Below are 27,170 nucleotides of genomic sequence, written 5' to 3'. Positions count from 1 at the left end.
GCCACCTCCGTTTGGTGGACATGCAGCAAAAAATGTCCAACCTATGGACTGGCAGCTACGGTTGCTTAGACTTGGTGAACAGCCGTCGGCCTTCTCCAAGGAAATTACTGAAGCCGCTCAGCCGGCCAAAGTGAAAAATGTATTAGTAGGCGCCTATGACGGCACTACTAACCCAGAAGACCATCTGATGGCATTCAGCAACCTGATGTACCTTCAAGGGTTGGATGATCCCACTTGGTGCAAGTGTTTCCCAGCGACTCTCAAAGGAATCGCACAACAATGGTTCGGCAACCTGCCGTCTGGTTGTGTAAATAACTTCAGGACGCTTGCTTACTTATTCACCTCCAACTTCGCCATGAACATCCCTGCGAAGAAGACGACCCTTGATTTAGGAACAATTCAGCAGGCGGTACCAAACAGGCCGACAGCTCCGATACAGATGATGCAGTCGTCTACACCATTGCAGGCGGCTTCTCAGGAGGCGGCCCCACTATTAGGGGCAACAAAGACAACATCAGACGGTTAGATGTAAATTCCGTTCACCAAGAACGGCCCTCCAAATATTCATTTCCTGAGATTGTCATCACTGAAGAAGATCTAGGAGGGGTAAGAGGGCCGCATGACGACCCTATCGTTATTGAATGTAAAGTGGCCAACCAGAGAGTTGGCCGAATCCTCATAGATACCGGAAGCTCCTCAGATTTCATCAGTAGCAAATGTCTGTCGAAACTAAAATATCATACTGATTGCATACATCCAGCATCCCACCCTTTAGTAGGGTTTGGAGGAGGAGTCGTCCACCCAGTGGGACGAGTGGATTTACCCATCCGCCTGAGCGAAAAAGGGGAAGAACGACACATGGTAGTCCGGTTCCTGGTAGTAGAAGAACTCTCGACCTACAACATGATTCTGGGACGACCAACCCTGAATAATTCCAAGGCTGTTATAATCCCATCTCTTATGTTGCTCAAGTTTGAGAGGGATAATGGAACAGTCGGGTCCCTAAGGGGAGATCAGAGGATGGCCCGAGAGTGCTATCTCTCGGATGTCAAGCCCACTGTTATGGCCACTGGGTCGAGTGGTGGAAAAATAGACCTTGACAATGTCAAGGAGAGTGCGCCTGTTCAAGAAGCAGGCGGCAAGAAGAGAAAGGCATCCCAAACAGGGGCCGCAAGAAAAGACAGAAAATAGCAATCATTGGCAGAGGAGCGGTCGGATGAATTCCGCCTTCAGCCGGCTGGTGAGCATGCGGACCTGATCTTAGACGACTCGCGTCCTGACCGAACAATCAAAGTTGGGACGACTGTTCTGAGAGTCCTAGGTGACGACTTTCACAAACTATTGAAAGAATACAAGGACATCTTTGCATTCGAAGTCCATGAAATTCCAGGCATTAGTCCTGATGTGGCGGTACATAAACTGGCCGTGGATCCGAAAAAGAAGCCGGTACGGCAGAAGATGCGGAACCATGGCGAAGAAAGAAGTCAGGCGGCAGCCGCCGAAGTTAAAAAATTACTTGATGCAGGGTTCATTCGGCAATGTTACTTCCAGACTGGGTTGCAAATGTGGTGCTTGTTAAAAAGCCGAATGGCACCTGGCGAATGTGTGTAGACTACACAGACTTAAACAAGGCGTGCCCCAAAGACAGTTACCCTCTGCCTAAAATTGATAATCTGGTCGACTCAACAGCCGGCCATGCTTTGATGAGCTTTATGGACGCCTACTCTGGTTTCCATCAAATTCCTTTATGGAAGAAAGATCAGGAGAAGACGGCCTTCGTCACTGATCAGGGGTTATACTGTTACACGGTCATGCCGTTTGGTCTTAAGAATGCCCCGGCCACTTTCCAGCGAATGATAAACACTGTGTTCTTTGATCAGATTGGGAGAAATGTCGAGGCATATATTGATGATATGATTGTCAAGTCTAAACTTCAGAAAGATCATCTGTCGGACCTCCGAGAAACTTTCGCCACACTCAGGCGGCACCATGTCATGCTCAATCCCAAGAAAGGTGTCTTTGGAGTTGAGTCTGGGAAATTTCTCGGATTCCTTATCAATCAGAGAGGAATAGAGGCGAACCCTGAGAAGGTGCAGGCGGTCATCGACATGCAGTCGCCTCGTACCATCCGAGAGGTTCAGAAGTTAACAGGTTGTCTGGCGGCCTTGGGAAGATTTCTAAGCCGATCAGGCGACAAATGCCTATACTTTTTCCAGGCAATTAAGAAAAAGGCAAGGTTTGAATGGGGGCCGGATGCTGAGGCGGCCTTCCAAAAATTGAAAGTTCACTTGCATTCCTTACCGAGGCTGGTCAGCCCTTTGCCCAAAGAAGTACTCTACATGTACCTGGCCGTCTCTGATCATGCGTTAAGCGCTGTTCTCCTTGATGAAAGAGACGGCTGTCAGCTCTCGGTCTACTTTGTCAGTCATGTACTTAAAAATGCCGAGTTGAGGTATCCCTTAGTGGAGAAATTTGGTCTTGCACTCTTCATGGCTGTTAAAAAATTGAAACCCTACTTTTTGGCACATGCAGTCGTCGTGTATACAGACCAACCTATCAAGCGGCCACTGACCATCATGGAGTCGTCAGGCCGAATGATCAAATGGGCCATAGAAATACAGAGCCTCGAAGTTACTTTCGAGCCTAGAAAAGCAGTGAAGGGGCAAGCCTTTGCTGACTTTATTGTTGAGATGACTCGTCCTCCTGACTCTCAAGTTACAGACCAATTCTGGAAGGTATATGTGGATGGAAGCTCTACTTCAAATGGTTGTGGAGCAGGCGTCATATGTCAGTCGCCAGAGGGCGACAGGTACGAGTATGCTCTACGCTTCAGTTTTCAGGCCTCAAACAATGAGGCAGAATATGAAGCTTTACTAGCCGGAATCTGCATGTGCAAGGCAGCAGGGGCAAGAAAAATAGACGCCTGTTCCGATTCACAATTGATAGTGAGTCAGTACAATGGCGAATACGAAGCAACACATCCGGCCATGATCAAGTATTTACAGGCGGTCCGACAAGCAGTCGGCTCCCTTGAGGATTTCCACTTGGTCAAAGTGCCGAGATCAGAAAACAACCAGGCGGATGCACTTTCAAAATTAGCATCATCCGCCTCCTGTGATACTCCTCGAACTGTTTTTTGGGAAGTAATGGAGAGGAGAAGCATTGAGGAAGAACCTATTGGAATCTTAGACAGAAGCTCAACCTGGATGGATCCAATCAGGGCATATCTGACAAACGGTACCCTGCCGGATGATCATCAACAGGCGGCAGCACTGAAAAAACGAGCAACCAGTTTTGAAATAATAAAGGGAGAACTTCACAAAAGGGGGTACCTTCAACCCTTCTTAAAGTGTGTTCCTCCAGAAAAGGGACGAGAGATTCTAGACGATCTTCACTCTGGTTACTGTGCTTCCCATATAGGCGGTAGGACGCTTGCTCAACGGGCAAGGCGGCAGGGCTACTTTTGGCCTACTTTAGATGCGATGGTGATGGTGAAAAAATGTGACAAGTGCCAAAGGTTTGGAAAACTAATTCACCGTCCGGCTACTGACCTCACTACCATTCATAGCCCACTACCGTTTGCTAAGTGGGGCATGGATATTCTGGGTCCATATACGCCTGCTACAGGCGGAAGGAGGTACATACTTGTTGCCGTCGACTACTTCACTAAATGGGTAGAGGCGGAGGCTGTAAAGGGAATCAAGACGAAGGATGTAATTTCATTCATTTGGAAAAATGTCATCACTCGGTTCGGGGTTCCCATGTCTATGGTTTTTGATAATGGTCCCCAATTTGAGACGCCTGTTCTCAAAAGCTGGTTGGGTGACCAAGGAATTGCACACTACTTTGCATCTGTCGGCCGTCCACAAGCAAACGGCCAGGTAGAAGCCTTTAATAAAATCATCTCAGACGGTCTCAAGAAAAAGATTGAACGAGCAGGCGGCCTATGGGCGGATGAATTACCACATGTTCTCTGGGCCATTAGGACGACTGAAAAAGGGGCGACTGGAGAAACTCCATTCCTCCTAACTTATGGTGCGGAAGCTGTTCTTCCAATAGAACACTACGAGCCGACTCTTCGAGTAATGCTATATGACGAAGAGGCAAACTGGGAAGCCATGCGCCTGGCATTAGACTCACTTCCTGAAAGGAGGGGCAATGCTGTATTGCGCCATGAAATTTACCGCCTGAGAATGACTAGATCATACAACAAAAAAGTACACAGGCGTCCACTCAAAGTGGGGGACTTTGTACTTAGAAAAATGGAAGCAGTTGGTAGGGCTAATGAGTCTGGCAAACTAACTCCCAACTGGGAAGGACCCTACCGAATCTGTGAAGAGGTCAGGGACGGTACCTACCGTCTGGGAACACCAGACGGACAATCGTTGCCTCGAACTTGGAATGTAGATAATCTTAAGAAATATTTCTTTTGAATGATGTAAATAGTCAAGGGCTACTTAATAAAAGTTTGCATACTTAATATTCAATTTTGTACTAAGAGGGGCACGCCTACTAACAAACAGTCGGCTACTCTCCATGTTTAATTTTTATACTTCAGAGGGGCATGCCGTCTGTACCTTTACAGTCGGCTACTCTCCATTGAGTATTTTACTCTATCTTCAGAGGGGCATGCCGTCTGTACCTTTACAGTCGGCTACTCTCCATTGAGTATTTTACTCTTATCTTCAGAGGTGCATGCCGTCTGTACCTTTACAGTCAGCTACTCTCCATTGAGTATTTTACTCTATCTTCAGAGGGGCATGCCGCCTGTACCTTTACAGTTGGCTACTCTCCATTGAATATTTTACTCTATCACCATAGGGGCATGCCGTCTGGACATATAGTCGGCTACTCTCCATTGAAGAAGGCCGACTGGTTCCAAACACACAGCCACCCCCCTTATACTTAACTAAAAATGATCAGGGCCTGGCCGACCCTGTGCCTAAACAGGCGGCTACCCTCCTTTTACTTAGCACCTACGTTCACCAAGAACTAACCAAGGCCACAGGCCGAATGATCAGACCAGGCGCCCAGCCAACTGATCCAATCTTCAAAACTAATACGACCTGTCCCAACATCATAGCAGGCGTCCGGCGGCATCCCTCCGGATGAAATTCGTCGCAGAGAGCAGCTCCCTTTTGGGTGGAACATTGCTCTATAAACTAATTACACGGCACCTATACGACTGTCCCCAAGGGCAACCACGTAGCCGTTTTTGAGACAAGGATAACTCTATCACTAACTAAACTAGTGGTAGCAGTTGACATCTGAGTCAGATGACTGCCTGTATTACTTGGGATAAATACAGGGGGTACCTCTTGAGTTAATAGCCAACAGACATTGGCGAATCAAAAGGCTCAGCCGCCCTCCGCCGCCTGGTACCTTTACTACTCAAGCAGGAGTGACGGCGACTGAGTAACTCCAAAGTTAACTCATAGTCACTCTCTCAAACTTAGTATGGAGCCTAAAAGGTATGAGTCGTCCGCCTGTTTTTAGCAAACAGGGGCTCTCAACCACTACTCCTGCTAGGTTAACAACTTATGAGTTGAAAGCCAACAAACATTGGCGAATAAAGGGAACAACCGGTACCCACCGCTTGATACCTCTACTACTCAGTTACTTGGCGACTAGGTAACAATCATGTTTACTTGGTCAAACCACTTTCCTACTTGGTGGTTAATTTTACAAATTACAGGACCGCCTGCCTAAAGGGGATCCAGTCTTTAAAATGGTTCGAATACCGATTGGATAAATGGCCGACTGATCGTCTAGCCTGGAAACAGACAACCAGTCGTCCAGGGGCATAGGCGGCGTGACTAACTATCCGTACCTGTCTGCAACTATCGGCCATGTAAAACAGTCGGTATAGTGTACAATTGGATATCAGAATATTCAATACTTAAACAAATTTGAAGCAAAACATAAAAATTCATTAAAAAGAAGCCGGTCATTAAAGACCGGCAAAATATTCAGAGCCCCGGCCCCCTAGCCGGGTAAATACAAAACAAACGGCACGCAGGCCGTGGAAAGAAGACATAAAGCTTAAGAAGGGGGCAGATCTTCAATATTAGCAGCTGCCGCCTGGTCAGCACTCTTCTTGCTGGACTCGGCTTCAGCTGCATCCTTCTTTGATGCATTACCCCCAAGCGGCACAAGCGCCACTACCGGCTGCTCCTCCTCCAACGCCTCCTCCAACGCCTCTTCCTCAGCAGCCGCCAGGATCTCTTGATTATATCTATCAGAGCACTGGCGGTACGTTTTTTCCCATGAGGCAAAGTCGGCATTGGGGAAGAGGTGGCCCCAAGTCATGCGCTGGATTTGAGCAGAGTCTTCCATCATCTCCCAGACCAGCTCTTTCTTTTCTTGCTCGGCCTTTTCCGAGAGCTCCTGAGTAAGACTCTTCTCCTGGGTCACCAGGCGTACCTTTACGCTCGCCAAGGATTTCTCCAAGGTTTCGTATGAGGACATCTTTTGGCGAAGAGGTCTCAGCTCGGCCTTGAGATTGTTGATGGTCGCCTCCAGCTCGCTATTCCTCTTGTGGGCCGCCTCTAACTGAGCCCGGATAGCGGCGGTAGCCTGCGCCTGATAATAAAGAATATCAATGGTCAGAACTTCATTTTGGGCAATTTGAAACATTGCCTTATCACAGTCAGAGGCGGCCATAGCTTTTGCAGCCTTTACCTCTTTGTTCTTCCGGCCAAGCGGCTTGCGAAGGCCGTTCACTCGGAACAGGGCTTAAGTACAAAGGGGAACAGGCGTCAGTTTCCAAACAAAAAGAAAACAGGCGTCCTGGAATTCAAATACTCAAAAATATGCTAAGTATACCTCAGCAAGGACCCCTGCAATCCCGTCTAGGTCAAGGGTGCCGACACCCCTGACCGCCTCCCTTTCAGCCGGAGGAACGACCTTGATCATAGACTTGGCCACCTCGACCAAGTCAGGCTCCTGAGGGCCGGCTGCATCAAGCATAAACAAACGGATTAGACCTAGTAAAGAAGGGAGCAAGTCTAAAATTTACAAGGACAATTTCATACTTCTAGGTGGCCCAGCTGGAGTTTTAGAAGAAGTGGCCGGCTGTTTCTCAGCCGCCGCATGTTTCCTGGCAGAACCAGGAGAGCTCGCAACAGTCGTCCTCCGGGCCTTGGGGTCCGGCTGTTGGGAAGAAGAAGCTCTTGGAGCGCCCGTCTAAAAAGGAAGAAAAGAGTCAGTATATGCATAAACACAACTCCAAAAAAAAGGGTGAAAGGTTCGAAGCCCACCAAGGGTGCCCCCTTGTTGGGGAGTCGGTTGAAGACTGTTGCATGATGGAGGCCCGCAACATGGCCGCCGCAGACTTGGAGGCGGTAATTTTTCTCATGGCGTCCGCTGCAAAAACAAATAGCAAAGTTAATATAAGTCATAAAAAGAAATGCATGGAACAACAGAGTATTCGACAGGCCGGCTACCTCTTGAGCACCAACTGCTGAGGCCACAGGCGGCCAAAAAGTACTCGTCGTAGAGCCATTTGAAGCTCGGGACGCAGTGCAGGGGTACTTGCTCTCGTACCCCTGAAGTAGAGTTCACCTTCGACTCTACTTTGAAGAGTCCTTTATCTAGGATCTCTTTCTTAGCCTTGGGGGGAACAGGCGGCATGCTGCGGCCGCCTACAAGAAGGGGAAGATTCCTGTTCCACCTGTTGAAGCGCTTGTTCAGCTCTGTGTCTGAACTCTCAATGATGAGGAAGGTGCTCCGCCAGTCCTTCCATTTGTTTGCTTTACCTCTCGTCATGAGGTAGCCCCTGTGGCTCGTCAATTGATACCAGCCGGTACCGCCTGCCTTAGGGGGCTGAGGTAGTTCATGTGGGCGAAAGCCTCAAAGCTCGGCTCCACCCCGTGCAGTTCGCACCCGGCCACATAGCCGAGTACGTTGACCCAGGAGTTCGGGGCTAACTGCCATAACCCCAACTCATACCCATCCAAGATCCGCTGAACAGCCGGATGTAATGGGAAGCGCAACCCAACCTTGATGGCCGCCTCGTAGCAGCCAAAGCAGGCGCCATCATAACTGGTACCAGCCGGCCAGACGACTGTGTCTTCTGGATCCGGCACAAACACTAAAAAGCCGGGGCCCATTGTGTGGTTTGCGATAAAGCTCTCCACTTTCTCTTACATGGCTGTGATCCGGCCCCGAGGTACCGTGCAGTAGTAGGGGGTATTTTGCTCTCGGTGAGAGGCGGATGGCTCCGCCTAATCGTCCCCCTTCTCAACTGCGTGAGAAAGCCTCGCCTCTTGTAGGCGACTGTTTTTCTCTTCTGTGTCCAGGGAAGCATGGCCAGAAGAGCTAGACTCGGAATCGTCCTCTGACGAGTCCGAAGAGGACGACTCCTCCCCTCTCCCGGAGGGGCCCGCCTCCTCTCCTTTAAAAGGAGCAGGAGAGAATGAAGAATTGTCAACTGTAAAATGGGAAGGGGTCACTTTGACTCCTCCCTCAGAACTGCCGGCTTTCAAGCCGCTTTGTTTCACCTCCACATCTGGCGCCTGGTCAGATGTTTCACTAATCGGCACCCTGTGGGAGGAGCCGTCTGAGTTTGAGATCCTAGCAGTATTTTTTGTTCTGGCCATCATGCTCTACATAGACACAGATACAGTCGGACTTTGTATAAAGGGCAAAGATGGGTCCAGAAAAGGGCAGGCGGCACTCCTAGTCCTAGATTCAGCCGTCCCCGGTGACCGGCTGATCACTAACCTAGGTCGTGTCGTGTGCTTCCGTGGTGCCATTTCAAAAAAGAATAAAGTAAAGAGAAAATTAAGAGTAAGAGAACCGACGGTTACCTGAACGAGTGACGTTGATGGAGTTCTGAAAATCCTGTGCAGTCGGCTTGTCAGAGCAGGCGGTAGGCAGAAAGGGTCCAAAATGTCAGAGCAAGTTCAGGGGTCTGAATGTTCTCTCACAAAGTTCTCAAGTGTGAAAATGACTGAAGTCAACACTCCCTTATATAGGCGAAGTGAGAAGGCGAAGGGTCACTTCCAGAATTCATAATTTGGGCGGGAGAATCTCTCGGCCTTTCGCCGAGTGACACCTATAGCAGGCCGTCGCCTGTTACAGTGCGACACCTGTCACAGGTAACACGTGACCAGTCACGTGCCACCTGTGAGGGGCAAATGATTAGGGGATTTTGCTCCCACCAATCGGAATGCGCCACGTGGGCCAATCAGGTCCTGCCAAGTGTCCCCCAGTTGGAACTGTCAGGCTTGCCACGTGGCACACGCTTATTCGTCCATCTTGGACCTATTATGTCATGACACGTGGCATACTCCATGCCTAATGGAGAAACCGGCCACCCAGGCCCAACTTCCGAGGGAAGCCCAATCAGCCCTAGGTTAACCTAAACCTAGGATTGGCACGTTTCCCAAGGTTATAAATACCTCCCTTAATCCTCATTAAGAGAGGAGGACATGCTAAAAACGCAGATTACACACATTAAACACTCTCACCTAGAGAGACCCAATCACTTTAATTTCCGCATTAATTACTCCTTAATCAAGTACTAACTTGACCGTCGGAGGCGGAGCTCCCACCACCAGGAGTCTCCGTTGTTTTGCAGGTACAGGCGTCCGGTTCCAGTCTCGGAATTGTAACTCTCCCGCAGGACATCAGAAAACCCCGAAACACGTACCATCAAATAGGTAAATAGTACTTCCTTCGATTTTTTTTTAATTTGCATCACTTAGTGATGCGCGGAGTTTTAGGAGAGTAATGTAATATTGTGAGTGGGTGAATAATTTATTATAGTAAAAGTAAGATGGAGACCAAGAAAGAGAAAGAATATGAGTGAGAATAGATATTTTTATTATATAAGTGGGGACCATGGGAGAGAGAAATGATAAAATAATATAAGTAGAGTTTAAAGTAAGAGAGAAAAAAGATACTCCCTCCGTCCCCGAAACTTCGACCCTTTTGGCCTAATTTTAGTCCCAAAATGTTCATCCCATTTGCATTTAAATACCCACTAATTTGCAATAATATTTGTGCAAAATTAGCTTCCCCATGCAAATTTTGCTTTTTCTATATATTTTTATTACTTTCTCTCTCTACTTTTTTGCAATTCCAATATAAAATTCTCTTTTCAATGTACTTTTCTTAGTTTCCCCATACACTCTTACACTTCCAATTTAACTTCTTAATACCCGCGAAATCAACCCAAAAGGATCGAAGTTTCGGGGACGGAGGGAGTAAAATATTATATAAAGTTACCAAATAAAGAAGTGATGCATTTAAAAAAAAAAAAAAAACACCCATAAAAGGAAAGTGATGTATTAAAAAAATATGAAGGGAGTACCATTAAATGCTGTAGTGGTATAAATATTTGTCAAATGGTACAAATATGCATGTAAATTGCACATCAAATATTGCACCACTGTGAGATTTAATAGTACTACTAAGACAATTTATAATCTAATGATATAATATACATGCATAATAATACACAAAAAGTATCACTGTAACCATGAAAAGTACCATTTTGAATATCAAATGTACCATTTCACTTTCCCGCTTTCTCCAAACTAGCCCCGCTGCCAGCTATACGTGGTCCCAACAAATACTTCAACTTATTTACAAACATTGTCATCCTATTTACAAACTATGTAAATACCGTCTATGCGCTAGTTGTTCTCCTAGAACTATAGATATTAAGATATACTTTTTAAGGGCTCTAATTTGACTTTATGAGTAAATATTTTGACAATGTTAGTGATTTGCTTATGCATAAGATAAGAAAAGTATAGTCATTGGTATACTTGTTTGAATCGTAAATATAGTTTATCAAAATCAAAATTTAATAATTCATATAAATTTATAATTGAAAATATTAGTGGTCAAAATTATACATACACAGTGAAACTAAGACACTTTAAAAAAAAAGGGGGGGTTCCTTTCCACTTTTTTCTTACTACATTTTGATTTCATATAAATAATGAATTTAGAACTCATTATTTTATATGACTAAGTCTTATGTACAACGAGTGTACATTAATTTTATTGTAAAACGGTCAGTTTGAGCGTAAGTTTAACTATATTTGTGGTAACTTTAACCACTTAAAGGGTAACTTTTAATTGTCGTTGGTTTGAATTTTATTTTATGTGTAATTCCTTATAGATACATGATTACATACTATAAAGATTAATATGATTAATATAATACATTATAGGTTTTTTGTCAGATAAAATTTGTTAATAGAAAAATAATAACTTTTGCAGTATAAAGGGTAACTTTAAATACTTTTAACATAACTTTAACCTGTTTTACAATAAATTGACGTACACCCGTTGTACGCAAGAATTAGTTTTCTATTATCATTAATTTAGAACCAATTTGCCTATTCAAGTTGGGTTTGTGTTGAATTGTTTCAAGTAACAGGTCATATATTTGATTGAGTTTATGCCAAATTAACATAGCCTCCAAGTCAAACTCAAGCCCGATTCGGGTCTAAGATAAGATTAGGTTATGTAGGGTCGTTTACTTTTGTTAAGCATTTTTGGGTGTTGATTGGGTTTAATTCAAATCAAATTCGAGTTGAGTTTAATTTTGGGTTCCATTGTAATCAAGTTGGGTTTAGAGGGTTTATGGCAAGTAAATTAAGGTTGGGTCAAATTTGAGTTTAATAAGACCTAATTTTTTTTTTTTTTTTAGATGCATATCTACCCTTAATTGCTTATAATTTTAGAGGTCTTAGGTGCACATTTGCATTATATACTTGAATTGTGCTCTACTACTTTTTATTTGTGTGTTTGATGAATTTTAGGTAATTTTAGATGCAATTGGCCGAATTACGGGTGGCTATTCTTGAGTATTTTAGATGCAACAGAAGGCGAAACTCAGAATAATACAATCCAGTATCATTAATTGTCTATATAGCAGGAAGAATGATGCACAAGCCAGAAGATATGGGAATGAATGTTGTTTGAATAAAGATTCGGAGGGGGGCGAGATACCATCAAGCTGTATTGGCTCAAAGTCAAATATATTACATAACAGTCACTTCACAAAAGGAAGATAGAACTAGACCAGTCAATTTGTATCAAAAGACTTATCCTGCAAAAGAGGTCCTATTAATCCTGCAACTACGAGTGGCTATTTTCGAATCCTAAAGACTTGAGCATCATTACTCTAAAAAACTGTATGGATTACAGAACCATTACTTTACAACTTAAACTGATGATGCATCTCCAAAAGTGCTGCCTGATCAGCTTGACTTTTTATTCTTGACAGCTAGTGCTTGTCCTTGAAAAAAAACGCAGAAGCATAAGAACTTAGCAAGAAAATATTTTCCATATATGAAATCACATACGAATTAGCAAAAGCATATTTGTTGGTACAACTTGGTGGCATAAGTGCATAACATAGATACTACAGATCAGGGGTGAAGCCAGGAATTGAAACATGGGGAGGCTGTGATTTATTGAAGTTGTCAAAATCTGCTTCAACCACTAAGCTATACACTAGAAGGTTAAACATAAGTACAACTTTATTGTATAAATATATGGGTGCCAACCTTCAAAATAAAAAGGTGACCAGTTGGGTCAAGGGGAGCCGGGCCTCCACCAGCCCCCCTGGGCTCCGCCCTTGCTACAGAGATGGTCAAATTAAAAAATTTCGTAACTTTTTTGGTTGGGGCATCAAATATGGCAACCGCGATCATGAGTGATCAATACCATCCATCCCCCTGGGATTGCTTACACATAGTTGGAAGCACACCAAAACTCATGCTCAATTGCTCACCAAAATGACCAATATAAGAATTTATGTTAATGGCGAAACAAGTGCTAGAAAGAACTATATAATGGTTCAAGAAAAAGGAAATTGAGCAGTTAGTAAAATTTTACCATGAAGCTGAGGAGGTTGAGGAGTGGGCATGGTCCTTCAGCTGAGCCCATTTGGTTCTCTGAAACAAGCTTTGTTTGTTCAGCCAATGTCTCTTCCGTCCAATGAAACTCTGTTTGGAACTTGAGATTCGTCATTTCAAGATCCATACATAACTTGTTTTTGTGAGGTGCCAAAACTCTCTCTACTGAGGGCATTAGCCAATCTAATTTAAAGTGCATCAGTCGAAGGTCAAGTAGGACTGAGTTGAGGTAATTAGCTTCAGATTTATCTAATGACCTTCCTTCATTGTTCTCAAGAAAAACAACCATCTTAGCTAGAGATTCTAAGGCCCAAGTAAGAAGACTTCCACTGTTCACAGCATGCCCTTCTAAAATGTTCCCGTACTTATCCCATATCTTCTGCATAATCGGAATCAAATGAGAGCTCACATCAACTCCAAGGAATTTTGCTTGTGATACATCTTTTTCAGCAATCTGCAAAGAAATATATAACAGTTGAGGCAGAGGCCGAGAAACAAAAGAATTGCGATTTATAAAATAGATAGAGTAATGGTTATATGCAGGTTTGTGACAACCTAACTAAGAAATAGGGGTCACCAATACACAGTACCTTAGAAGAGTTCACCGCTGGAGCTGAATCACCATTTTTCTGACCCTTGAACTCTGAAATCAAATTTAACGAATTAGTTTGAGAGATGAATATAACATACAGAGTATAAACATAGCTACAATTGATAGTAAAAGAGCAAGAAGCTCAAGTATATGATGTGCAAATTCTTCATCAATTCTAGCAAATATGTGCTCACAAATTCTTCCTCTTATTCTAAATTGTGTTTTCAACATGAAATGTGGGGGATAAAGTTGAATACCTTTATGAACTATGTGCTTTTGATTAGTTTGAATACCCTGGGAAAGTTGTGCGCCATTGTGGGGATTCACTTCTTCATGGATGAGCTCAGGAGCATTGTGACAAGAAGAATCACTTAATAGCTTATTATTACTCGTATTTTTATGTTCTCCATCTCCTCCTTGTCCGTGTTCTTCTACTTCAACTTTTGATTGAACACTTTCTTTATCTTTTCTTTGTTCACCTCCTTCAGAATCCATTCCACTTAACACATACAAAGCACAACCATTTGAATTAGCATTTTTGAAGAAAACCTCAAACATTTTTTTCAATGTCATTTTACAAAAGTCTAGGCTAATCTCACCTTGTGTTCAAACACAAATCGGTCCAGAGCCATGACGGGGGTGGCCAGAAGAGATCGGCATAGCCCGGATAAACATATACAAGATCACAATCATCACCCTCAAAGTGATAAACAGCAACAGAAAATTCATCCCAGGCCATGAATATCTTACTGTCAAGAGCCGTCTTACCTGAATATTGAGGAAAGCATCCCCAAGGGAATACAATACAATTGCCCCTCCACCCCGGAAAATCCTTAACCGCGGCGAAAAAACAACCATCAGGAGTCACAAAAAGCATCCTATCACTACCAATACCATCAACCATATCCCACTTCTCCTCCTCCTCATTAAGCTTGAACACTTTAAACGCCGCGTTTCCTTTCTTAGACCATCTATACACTAAGTACAATATATCATCACTCGACACGACTAATCGTTTCTTATTCTCACTACCCGACCCCTCCCACAGCGGTTCCTCAACAACACTCGACATCTTCAGCGAGTTATAATCCATCGAACACACCCTACCTTTCCTATCAACACCATAAATCTTCCCCTTAAAACTAAAAATATCATCAAATTTCCTTTTACCCGTAAAATATACCTTCCGTTCCTCCCCACTCTTTAGACTCTTCACTGTAAGAGCTATCTCATTAGATAGTTCCACAATCATACAATCATCGAGACTAGGACGGTGAGTTGCGCAATTCGGGTTCATAAACAGAACAATCTTATACTCATGTGGAAATGACGGCTTCGTTCTAAAAAACAGGATTATCAATCACACGAACATCAAAACCAAACGATGTATTATTACTATCAACATAACTATAATTATAAAACATACCTAACTCCAACACACGAAACTTAGACAAATCCAATTCAGACGGGAAATCGATAGGCATAACAATATAATCGGCGATGTTGCGAGAAAGAGGCAGTCTAACGCATAACGAACCGGGGAACAACTCTTCAGCGGTGCATAACCAAGGCGGGAGATTTGGATTGGCGTCAGATTTTATTAGAAAAACAGAGTGTGCTACTAAAAATTTAGTGTAATTTTTCTCAGAATCTGGAAGTTTGTGAGGGAGAAGAGGGGTTAAGATGGTTTTTGAGTCGAGGAGAGAGAGAGGAGCTGAAGCTCGCCATGTCTTGCAGACTCGCCGGAAATGGAGGATATCGGTTCTGGCTTCGAGGCGTTTTGCGATGGCAGGAAGTAGCTCCGGCGGTAATTCCGACCAGGAAAGTTCCCGGAGACGGTGGGTTTTCATTTTAGGAGAAGACATTTGAATTTTTGATGATTGTAAATTGTGGTTTTTGGATAACAAGCAAGTAGAGTTGAGAGTGTTTGGAGTTGTATATACATCCTCTATTTTTGGCTTTTGGTGCCCGCCTAAAAGGACATAGTTCTTGCCGCCAAAATTTTATCCTAGGTTTTTATAGGAGTTTTCACTTTGAGTTATAATTTGGGCCCTGGCAATGGCTTAGGGCCTGGACCAAGATTGATGGTAAACCTAACTATTGATAAACACAGAAAAAAATATTTGATCACAAATATAAAATACTCGAGCAAATTTATTCAAATTTCCTCAAATTGAGCAAAATAAAACACTGCATACATATATAAAGAACACTGCATGCATATACGTAGTATAAAAAACAAAAACTTAATCATTTAATTTTTTAATTTATGAAAAGGTAAGCATTTAATGTTACCTACCCCACATAAATCTAGAATCTATTTTCAGAAAGTATCCAATTTTCAATATTTTTATTTTCATTTCCTCTCACTAAAAAAAAAAAAAAAAAAAAAAAGATTATTCAAAAGAAATTGTTCATGTTTTTTCACCCAAATTTTGTTGGAAAATTTGATGAGTATAATCCCAACTTTGCTCAATTCGCCCTAAATAATCACAACTTTTGATTTTTTTTTAATAATTCGAACTTTGATATGAATTTACTTTTAATGATTCCAACCGGTCATGTAACTTGTTATAACAAGTTACATGACACGTGTCGGCATATGATAGGTCAGAAAAATTAAATAAAAAACCTTTAAAAAAATTAAAAACTCAAACTTAACGGCAACCCCTGCCACCGCCGGCAGGCTGTTGCCGCCGGCACCCCTCCCCTTCCCCGTCCCATTTTCGGCCGCCATCCCTTTCCCCACCCATTTTCCGGCCCTCTAACCCTTTCTCCATCCATTTTCCGGCCCTCCTACCTTTCCCCCGCCCATTTTTCGGCCCTCCTTCCCTTTCTCTGCCCATTTTACGACCCTCCCCCCCTTGCCCTGCCCATTTTCTTGCCCTCCTCCCCTTTTCCGCCCATTTTCCGACCCTTTTCCCTTCCCCTTACCCCGTTCTCGGCCCCTATCCCACTCACCCATCCCGTTTCAGATCTGGGTAGATGGGTGGTTTCAGGTTTGGTTTGGGTTGGATGTGGTGGTTTTGGAGTCGGGATGGGGTAGTGGTGGTGGTTTCGGGGTCTGGATGGGGGTGGGGGTGATGGTTCTAAGGTTTGGGTTCGAGTGTCGGTGGGGATGGTGGTGGCTAAGGTGGTGGTGGTTTTTATAATATTTGATTTTACTTTTTTTTTTTTCAATTTGATTAATTTTTTTTTTTTTTCATATTGACCAACCACATGGTGACGCATGTGCAATTAATCTCAAATCACAAATATGAACCTGTTTAACCGGTTTCAAATCACTTGGGACCGTTTAAAATTAATAAGGTATAAAGTTGGAATTATTAAAAAATAATCGATAGTTAGGATTATTTTGGGCAAATGAAGAAAAGTTCGGATTATTGTGGGCAATTTTTCCATTTTTTTTCCTTATATTTAATTATAATGCCTGTCTAAAATATGATCTTATGTATTTCTTGTGATGTTCATTGTGATATTTAATAATAGTTTCTATTTTTTATCAAAAAAAATTATGTGCTTTATATTTGTTTGTAATTTATGATTAAATATCAACAAAATGCATTTCGGTATAGTCATGGTTATATTATATAATGTTCTTTAATACTCCCTCCGTGTTTTAATAAGTATTACACTTATTAAATTCAGCCGTGTTTTAATAAGTGTTACATTTTCTTTTTTGGCAAAAAACTTCATTTTAATATTATATCTTTTATTTTCATGATCCCTACCGAAACCCACTAACTTTTTTTCTTCACATTCATTACTTTACAATAAACTATTAACTCCACTAACTTTCATTTACAATTTTTTTAATACTCCAACTATCCCAGGTTCCTCTTATTTTATTTCAATCAATTAAATTACCTAAAAGGCTAAAACTATGTGTCGGTCAAAGTGTTATACTTATTAAAACATGGAGGGAGTATTAGTTCTTTTGGTAAACTAATTTGAGCTGTCATGTTCCTCGATTGTAATCGTAATAGTTATACAAGAAATTTGAACATTCAGTCCCAAATTCGGACAATCCCCACCAATCGAAACCTATAGATAATAGTTATACAACAACTTGAAATAAAAACTAGGCCTAAAAGATCCAGGGACCGAGGGAAGATCAATCTTTACCTATACAAGAAAATAAGTGTTCTTACATTCTTTGAAAACAGGGGAAACCAGTATTGTTTAAGAGATGATCATTGATGTATCCTTCTTTACAATGACATGTATATGAGAACGCCGTAGTTTTATTGCAAACACCTCTACCACAATTAGCCCATCTACAAGCTATCAAATAAAGAAGAGTTTTGTCAAATAAGTGTCAGCCACATTATAAAAAACTGATATGAGAATTTGTAGAAGGCATTGCTGTAGTTACGTTCGAAAATTGATGCATTTGATGGACTTTTCCGATTATTGAGGTGATGGAGCAACATCTGAGCTGGAATAATTAAGTGTACCTTCAAAGTAATAAGCATAACAAGGAGACAAAAGGTAGAGGTTTCTATGTAAGCAATATACAAAAAAATGTCAGATTGTTTTAACTTCACAATTTTAGTCATGTTGTATCTTTAGTAAATTAGGCCAATTTTACAATATTTTAAGAAGCCGGCTACTATTCCGACTGTGTTGAGTATTGCTATGGGTAGAGGTTGGCACATTCATCAGTTAGATGTTCAAAATGCGTTTCTTCATGGTAATCTCAAAGAAACCGTGTTTATGCATCAACCTCCAGGATTTGTGAATCCTAATGCTCCTACTTATGTTTGCCGACTCCGCAAATCTCTGTATGGCCTTAAACAGGCTCCTCGGGCTTGGTATCAACTGTTTGCTAATTATCTTTTGCAGATTGGTTTTGTATGTAGCAAAAGTGATAATTCCATCTTATTTTGCGTCATGTCATGGTGCAACTAATTAAACATAATTCTTTCAAAAAAAAAACTAATTAAACATAAAAGTAACCTCCTTTGTTCAAAAAAAAAAAAATCATTTAAAAAAAAAAAATAGAAACTGTTAAGAAAATAACTCCACTTATTTATAAGAGTAAGGCCATTTTTCTAGTGGACTAACCCTAACTATTCGGGACTTCGGGTAACCTCATTTGCTCATGGTAACCCTGACCCATCATCCTCTTACATTAATATATACAAAGTGGCTACACCATATGGCTGACCACAAATATAAGAATTTGTGTACAATTAATGCTATTTGATTGTATGCTTAAGTCATAATTAAAAAATTTTGTTACAACATTTTTTCATGTTTTATAAAATATAACATTAAAAAAGCATATTCTAAAGGCCACAATTTCATGAAATTAAAGGGAAAAAAAGAGGAAGATGGAGATGTGGAGGTGATGGAGGCAGTCAATAACTAAGGTTGTTAGGTCCTGTTCACTTCACCTTAAAAAAAATATTTAGTAAAAATAATATTCAGTTCAATAATATTAATTTCAGTTCGGTAAATATAAGTTCATAAAAATAATTTTAGTTTAGTAAAAAATCCGCAACCTTCAAGAAGAAATACAAAAGAGAATCAGTAAACATAATTTTAGTTTAGCAAAAATAATTTCAGTTTAGTAAATTAATTTAATTTCAGCCAAAACTTTAATAAAAATAAGGAAAAATTGCCCGAAATAATCCGACCTTTGGCTCATCCGCCTAAAATAATTCCACCTTACGATTATAATTTAATAATCCCACCTTTAATGTCAATCCGCTTTAAATGGTCCCAACTGGTCATTTAACTTGTTATAGCAAGTTACATGACACGTGTCGGCATTTGATTGGTTAAAAAAAAACTAATTAATTTTGTTAAAGAATAAAATAAAATAATTAATTTTTTTTAAAGAATAAAATAAAATAAGCTACCCCCACCAGCCAACCACCTTAGCCGCGCAGCCCCACCATCCCGATCCCCTGCTTGGCCACTAGCGCCGGAGCGTTGCGCCGCGGCAACACCCTCCCCTTCCCCTTGAGCCGCCGACTCCTCTCCCTCTAACTCTGAAACCACCAACTACCCTCAAAAACTCCTTCCCCGTCCCGATCCCAGCTCTCCTCCCCTTCCCCGTCCCGATTCCATCCCCCATCCCCCTTCCCGATACGGTGTGATTTCAACACTCTCTGTTTAGGGGTAATTTTACCCCCTTTTATAGACAAATGAGAGGCCGAAAAGTAAGTCGAAACATGGCATCATGCTCAGCTAAAAATGGCCAATATGAGCATGACATGTGGCCTAAGAGAGATATCAGAAAATGAAGGGCTCAAAGCCCATTAAAGGAAATATGCCTAGCATGAAGCAAACCCTAATACACGTGTCAACCACGTATAGGGCAGCCGATCTTCCTAGGTTATGAAACCCTAGGAGCATGATCTTCCACTTCCCTATAAATACCCCATGATTTCACGATGGGAAAGGAACTACATAATTCTAAAAGGCACTATGACCAAAAATATGCTCTCACTTCTCTCTCTAAAATTCCGTTTTCGGTCACTAACTTGATCGTCGGGGGCGGATCTCCGTTAAACCGGAGATTTGTTGTTTTGCAGGTGTTCAAGCCGTTGCATTCCGGATCTGTCTCCCAAGGGAATTCATACCCCCTTTCAGGTTATTCCAAAAATCCTGGAAACATTTAGCGCCGTCTGTGGGGAGGCACATCTGGAATGACACTTAGCCATGATAGAACACCAACTCCAGAAATAGAATGCTCTGTTATAAATGTAACCCAATGTGAGGGCAAAGTCATAATGATCCCAGATTGTCGTCCTTAAGAGAATGAGACGAAGTCTTGTGTGAAGACAAAACTTGGGCGGTACTATGTGCCAAAATCATGATCATTATTATGATTACAAAAAAAATTCAAATAAAATTTTCGTCAAACTATATTGTTTGATATATATACATGCAACAACATCTGCCGAGTGCCATCAAAGTCGGCACAAGAAAAGCATTTGAACGGCTAGAATGTCAAGCCCCTCTATGGCTGTTCGAGCAGCAAGAAACGAGCCAAGTGACATGATGGCCGAGTGAATTGCCTAAGCTCTCTCTTCACAGCATAGGTACTCGCATGCTACCAAGCAATTTGGTCAAACAAAAATGAGAAGCTCGTTGACACGAGCATGAATGCTCGTAAAGGGCAGCCAAGTAGCCTGTCCGAGCCAAAGTGAGAAGCTTGTTGACACGAGCATAAATGCTCGTACAGGGCAGCCAATTTAAGAAGCCTGTCCGAGCAAAAGTGAGAAGCTCGTTGACACGAGCATGGATGCTCGTACAGGGTAGCCAAGAAGCCTATCCGAGCCAAAGTGAGAAGCTCGTTGACACAAGCATGGATGCTCGTATAGGGCAGCCAAGTAGCCTGTCTGAGCCAAAGTGAGAAGCTTGTTGACACGAGCATGGATGCTCATACAGGGCAGCCAATTCAAGAAGGCTGTCCGAGCCAAAGTGATCGAGAAGCTCGTTGACACGAGCATGGATGCTCGTACAGGGCAGCCAAGCAGCCTGTCCGAGCAAAAGTGAAAAGCTTGTTGATACGAGAATTGATGCTCGGCCGAGGCAGCCAATCACGTAGCCTGTCCGAAAGAAAGTATGAAGCTTGCATATGCAAGCATAGATGCTCGGCCAGGATAGCCGAGCTAATGTCCGAGCTAATGAGAAGCATTTATTAAGGTATACCTCTCAAGTCTCAAGTGTATGAACATCCGGCACTTGATCAAGCAACTGATCAAGCACATATAAACAATCGAACAAGCATAGATGTCACTTCTAGACAGAAGGTGGCAACTAGCAGAGTTGTACTAATAAGTGATTGATCATTATAATGATTGATTAATCATTATTAGATATATTTATAAAATAAAAAAAAGTAAAATAAAAAAATAAATAAGTTATTGCAAAAGTGGAGTACATGAGTTACCAAATTTGCCGCTTACCGCCAGTATATATTAATGTATATACATTAATATATACATAAAGGAACATATTCCCATTTACTTGCATTTGAGTAGCTAAAAAAACTAAGGCATAAAATGCCCAAAACCATTTCTTTCGGTCAACAAGTAGAGAAGTTCTCCATTATAAGGTGTAGCTCAAATACTCAGCTCGTCATTTTAGACGACCAAGGCAGCCAAGAGTGGCCGAGCTGCACTGGAATGAAGACTCACCTACTACCTTCAAATCGGTATTCATGGCCGAGTAAAATTGCCGAGCTGTAAAGCTTAGCAAATTGCTTACATACCAAGCCAAACGGCCAAATATCAATACAATTTCTCTTAAGTGCTATGATTTTACAATAGCCAACAAGGCAATGAAGCAGCCAAAGTGGAGTAAAAGTGCCTATATGAACGACACCTCTATATTCGGCAAATATCCATGCGCAATGAGTTGAGTGAAGGAAATGCATTATTCACTCATGCAGCAAGAGTTTTTACTCGCCTATCTTGATTATATTCATATATGTAATATAATCAAAATATCTTGATTATATTAATATATTTAATACATATTATATAGTAATTATCTCTTATGAGAACTTGAACCAAGTGTATGGGGAGATACCGATAACGGATACAAGAATGCCGATATCAACCCTAGTACAAATACATGGATTCCTACTACGGATCATAATGACCCTATCGGTATACACTCATAACGGCATAGGTAACGGTCGTCCGGCGAGCAACATGTGGCGTCAGGGGACTAACACTTGGCATGTATGTGACTTGCATGGCATGCAGGCACCTGGCAGTTGGATCCTCTATAAATAGGCAAGTTAATTCTTCATTAAAAGGTAGCATTTATTACACTCTCTCTCTCTATGTCTCTCTCTCTTATTCTCTCTCTATATATCTTCTCTTCTTCTTCTTCTTCTGAATCACTTTCTGACTTTACCATCGGAGTGGTTATCCCCGAATTCATCCCGGCCCGGGATTAGCTAATGCTTATTTCCTGTGTAGGTGCTTAGCTGGACGATAGGGTCTTCACGGATCCTGGGTACAGGTTGTTGGGTTACATCCGGAACAATTTGGAGCTCGAAGGAGGGGGTAGTGATTACTTCTATCGCCTAAGAACCTAACAAAGTAAAATTATGACTGGAAATAAAGAAACACCTGAAAATGATAACGGAAATAGAAAAACTGTAAATTTGAATGTGGCAGCTGGAAATGGTACGGGTATCCCACAAGTTGAAATAGAGGATGAGACCCATACCTTAGAGAAGGGAATCAGTTCAATATGTCGGTAACACCTAAACTGCAGAATAATGCAATATCGGATCCGTTGGTCGAGTTTACTTTGGAAGAGCTGGGGGTGACAGCTACGGTAATGAGGGCGGTGAGCGGAAAAAAAAAAGAGGCCGGATAAGGGGTGAGGTGTCGATAGTCTATCTTGACAGCCAATTTCACAATGCAACAGGTTCACTTAGACGTTCATCCCGGGAGGCGTCGCCGGTAAGGACGCATATAACCAATCGGAAGACGGAGGTACAAAATAGCGTCTTCGATGTTGCATATAAAAAATCGAGGACCCAATTCAAAGGTAGAGAACCTCACAAAGTGTAGGGCAAGGTGCAGCACGAGCAGTTGTGAAGCCAAGGGCCTCACCGTTTACGCAAGATATCCTGGATCAGCCGGTGGAAAAGATTAAGATGCCGATGTGCTGGTATGACGGTAAGGGTGATTCAAACAGATACATAACGTCCTATGAAGGGCACATGATCCTATACAAAAATTCTGATGCCATCTGGTGCAAGGTTTTCCCAACTACCTTGACCGGGCAGCTTTAGATTGGTTTTCCAACTTGGGAAATGGGACAATTGATAGATTCGAGAAGTTGAGAGAGATGTTTGTAGGGCAGTATATTAGCAACAGTGTTCGACAAAGGACTTCGGGAGAGTTGATGGCGGTGGAGCAAAGGCCGGATGAGTCTCTAACGGACTACATCAGGAGGTTCAACAATGAAGCAAATACAATCCCAAAGTTACAATAGGAGCTCACAGTTATGGCGTTGATGAATGGCCTCAATCACTACTAGAAATAGGGCGATTTATGACGGACGTGTTTCGACGGACAGGAAAATCCGTCGGAAAAAACGTGATTTCCGAGGGATTTAAATTCTGTCGGAACTTTCCGACGAATTTAGATTTTTCGTCGGAAATTTCCGACGAAATTTTTATCCATCGGAAAACACTTAGCTACAGACGGAATTTTCCGTCGGAAGCTAAGTGTTTTCCGATGGATTTAAAATCCGTCGGAAATTTCCGACGGATTTCCATTCTGTCGGAAATTTCCGATGGAACTAAATGACATTCCGACGGAATTTGGTTTTTTTTTTTAAAAAAAGGGTTTAAAAACTCGAAAACCCTATTTTCTCTCCTCTCCTCTTCTTTCCCCGCCTCTCTTCTCTTTCTCTCTCCTCTTTTCTTTCCTCTTCCCCTTTTTCTCCTTCCTTTCCGGCCTTCTCCTTCCTCGGCTCCTCACTTCTCTTTCCTCTTCCCCTCTTTCTCCTTCCTCTCCTTCTCCTTCCTCTCCTCTTCCCCTCTTTCTCTTTCCTCTTTCTTTTCTTTTTCGTTTCGTTTTCTTTGGTTTTCGACTCAAGGTAATTTCAAGATTTTCAATGAAAATTAAGGTTTTCATGTCAAATTCGACCATGAAAACTCTAGATCTAGAGTTTTTATGGTCGAATTTGACCTTATAAACCCAATTTCGACGTTTTTTTTTTGTCAAATTAAGGTATGTGTCTCGTTTTTTCTTCTTAATTTTGATTCTAATTAACTTGTTGATTTTTCTGATTTTTTTGAAAATATATGGTGGTGGTGAATTATGGATTTTTTTGATGTTTTTTTTTGGTGGTTTCGGTGGTTGTTTTGGGTGGTGAGGTGGGTTTTGGTGGTGGTTTTAGCAGTGAGGTGGGTTGCGGTGAGGTGGGTTTCGGTGGTGAGGTGGGTTTCGATGAGGTGGGTGGGTGGGTGGGTCTAGTGAGGTGGGGAGGTGGGTTTCAGACAGGTGGGTGGGTCTTGTGAGGTGGTAGGTGGGTGGGTCTGGTGAGGTGGGTTAAGGTGGTAGGGGGCTGGTGGTGGGGGTGGTGGAGGCAGTTTTTTTTTTTTTTTTTTTTTTTTTTTTTTTTTTATTTTTTTTATTGACTTTTCCGACGTAATATACCTCTTCTGACGGAATTTTCCGTCGGAATCCTCTCCAATTCCGACGGAAATTTCCGTCGGAAAATTGCGACGGAATTTCGTTTAAAGTCAAAACCAGCTCCGACAGAATGGTTTCCGTCGGAAAAGTGGCTTCCGACGGAATTTCCCTAAAAAAACGTCGAATTTCCTACAAAGGGTATTGTGACAGACTGATTCCGACGGAAGGCCGTTTTCCGACGGATTTTCCGATGTTTTCGACGGAAAAATTCCGTCGGAATCCAGTTGTTTTCTTGTAGTGAATAATTGTGAGTTCAAACAGTACCTGCCACGGAAAAACCTCCCGACGTTAGCAGCGACCTTTAACAAGGCTCATGATTACATCAAAGGGGAAGAGCTGTTGAAAACAAGTAGAAAAACTGTATCGGTAAAGAAGAATCAACATCTATCCGACAACACTGCCTCTAGTAGTAGTAGGCCCAGAACCCCGAGTCCGGTAAGAGGGGGTGGAGGCCGACAGGAAGGGAGAGTTGCAAAAGCACCGGCACGGTACAATACTTTTACTCCATTGAATACACCAAGGGCTGCCATTTACTCAGTGAATTAGAATAGAGAAGATTGGGTTAGATCGGCGCCAATGAAGGTGAAGGGTAGAGATATGAAGAAGTACTGCATCTTTCATCGTGATGTCGGCCATTATACTGAAGATTGTACGCAGCTGAAAGATAATATAGAAGAGCTAATTAGAAAAGGGCATTTAACCCAGTACCGTTTGCATTCGGGGGGAAGCCAGCCACCGTTAATTAGCTCCCCGCCTAATAGAATATCGGTAGCCAGAAGCCAGAAATGACAGGCAGCAGGCCGGGGGAAACCGACAGGGAGATGGAAGGCAACCACCATCATCGTTTGGAAGAAACATAGTAGTTTAGGTGATTACCGGCGGTCCGGTTCATGAAGGAACAGTTAGCGGTGTGAGAAAAAGCTTGTCAGAGCACCTATATATAGTGAATGCGCTGGATGCTGAGAGCCGTCCTCGACCTTCTGACATTCCTAGTGTCACATTCTCAAAGGAGGACGCAAAGGCACTAGTTTTTCCTCATGATGATCCTTTGGTGTTAATTATTATGATAAACGGGGATGAGATAAACGGGTTCTAGTTGATGGAGGAAGTTCCACAAATATTCTGTTCATGAAGGCTTTCGATGCAATGATGATAGGCAGGAAATATTTAACACAGGTCTCTTATCCTGTGATTGAGTTTAACAGATCGACTGTAAGGTCAGAGGGCAATATCGTCTTACCGGTTCGGTTTGGTGAAAGACCGACAACAAGGGATGCAATGGCTGAGTTCATAGTAGTTGATGTACCCTTGGCATATAATGCGATTATCGGCAGACCGCTGATTCATGACACATAGGCTGTAGTGTTGACATACCACCTCACAATGGCCTATGTATCGAACTTAGGGCGTGTGGAAAAGGTGCATGGAGGACAGGTAATTGCAAAATCCTGTTATGTAACTGCATTAAAACAACCCGCCGAAGAGGTGGCTGTTTTGAATAATTCGAAAAGGGACAGAGAACCGTCAATGTGTGACCAGTCAATGGAAAACTTTGACACAAGGCCAGTGTCAGTTCCCAGACCGGCCCTCGGAGGAGAAATAGTGCAGGTCGAGCTTCATCCAGGAGTTCAAGGAAGAACAGTGAAAGTGGGGTCAAATATGGATGCAGACATGAGATTAATTTGATCAGTTTGCTGCGAAAAAACGCAGATGTGTTTGCTTTCTCGGCAGATGCGATGCCCGGGATACACCCTAACGTTGTGGTACACAAGTTGAATGTTGATAGATTTTTTAGGCCGATAAGACAAAAGAAGAGAAACTTCTCGGCAGAAAAGATTAAGGCAATACAGGCTGAAGTTAACAAGCTCTTAGCGGTAGGGTTCATTGAGCCTTGCACATATCCGGAATGGTTGGCGAATGTGGTTATGGTGAGAAAGCCAACAGGAAAATAGCGAATGTGCATCGACTTTATAGATTTGAATGAAGCATGCCCTAAAGACTGATATCCGTTACCATGGATAGACAGATTGGTGGATTTGACATCCGGCCATGCAATGCTCAGTTTTCTAGATGCCTTTTCGGGGTACCACTAGATTAGCCTTCATGAATTGACAGGGTCAAAGCCGCATTCATAACGGATGCAGGCGTCTACTGCTATAAGGCCATGCCGTTTGGATTAAAGAACGCCGGTGCAACTTATCAGAAACTGGTCGATAAGATCTTTGAGAACCAAAAAGGGCAAAATATAGAGGCGTATGTGGATGACACAATTGTGAAAAGTCGGCTGGAAAAAGATCACAATGCAGACTTAAGGGAAACCTTTGAAACCTTATGGAAGTATCAGATGAAATTGAACCCAGAAAAGTGTGTGTTTGGGGTTCGCTCAGGCAAATTTTTAGGGTTTATGGTTAATGAGCGAGGTATTGATGCCAATCCAGATAAGGTTAATGCAATACTTGATATGAAGCAACTGAAGACAATACGTGACATACAAAGGCTCACAGGCCG

The 27,170-nt window shown here is 42.4% G+C and overlaps 3 protein-coding genes across 3 annotated transcripts; all 3 read right to left on the bottom strand.

The window, feature by feature from the left end:
* Nucleotides 1–11,961: 11,961 nt before the first annotated feature.
* Nucleotides 11,962–13,331, bottom strand: LOC110684773. The gene is made up of 2 exons (XM_021861205.1): nucleotides 12,865–13,331; nucleotides 11,962–12,262 (listed from the first exon to the last, which is right to left on the bottom strand). Exons 1-2 carry the CDS (start codon nucleotides 13,267–13,269, stop codon nucleotides 12,251–12,253), a joined length of 417 nt encoding a protein of 138 aa, XP_021716897.1. The 5' UTR covers nucleotides 13,270–13,331; the 3' UTR covers nucleotides 11,962–12,250.
* On the bottom strand, nucleotides 13,290–15,556 carry LOC110684888. Its single transcript, XM_021861326.1, has 4 exons — nucleotides 14,076–15,556; nucleotides 13,734–13,975; nucleotides 13,440–13,527; nucleotides 13,290–13,338 (listed from the first exon to the last, which is right to left on the bottom strand). Exons 1-4 carry the CDS (start codon nucleotides 14,771–14,773, stop codon nucleotides 13,290–13,292), a joined length of 1,077 nt encoding a protein of 358 aa, XP_021717018.1. The 5' UTR covers nucleotides 14,774–15,556.
* Nucleotides 14,817–15,326, bottom strand: LOC110684887 (F-box protein SKIP23-like). Its single transcript, XM_021861325.1, has one exon. It carries the CDS (start codon nucleotides 15,324–15,326, stop codon nucleotides 14,817–14,819), a length of 510 nt encoding a protein of 169 aa, XP_021717017.1.
* Nucleotides 15,557–27,170: the final 11,614 nt, after the last annotated feature.

The sequence above is a fragment of the Chenopodium quinoa genome, unplaced genomic scaffold (genome assembly GCF_001683475.1).
Source record: "Chenopodium quinoa cultivar QQ74 unplaced genomic scaffold, ASM168347v1, whole genome shotgun sequence".
Lineage (NCBI taxonomy): Eukaryota > Viridiplantae > Streptophyta > Magnoliopsida > Caryophyllales > Amaranthaceae > Chenopodium > Chenopodium quinoa.
Note: the sequence above shows the minus strand (reverse complement) of the source record. Positions and strands in the feature narration are given on the sequence as shown.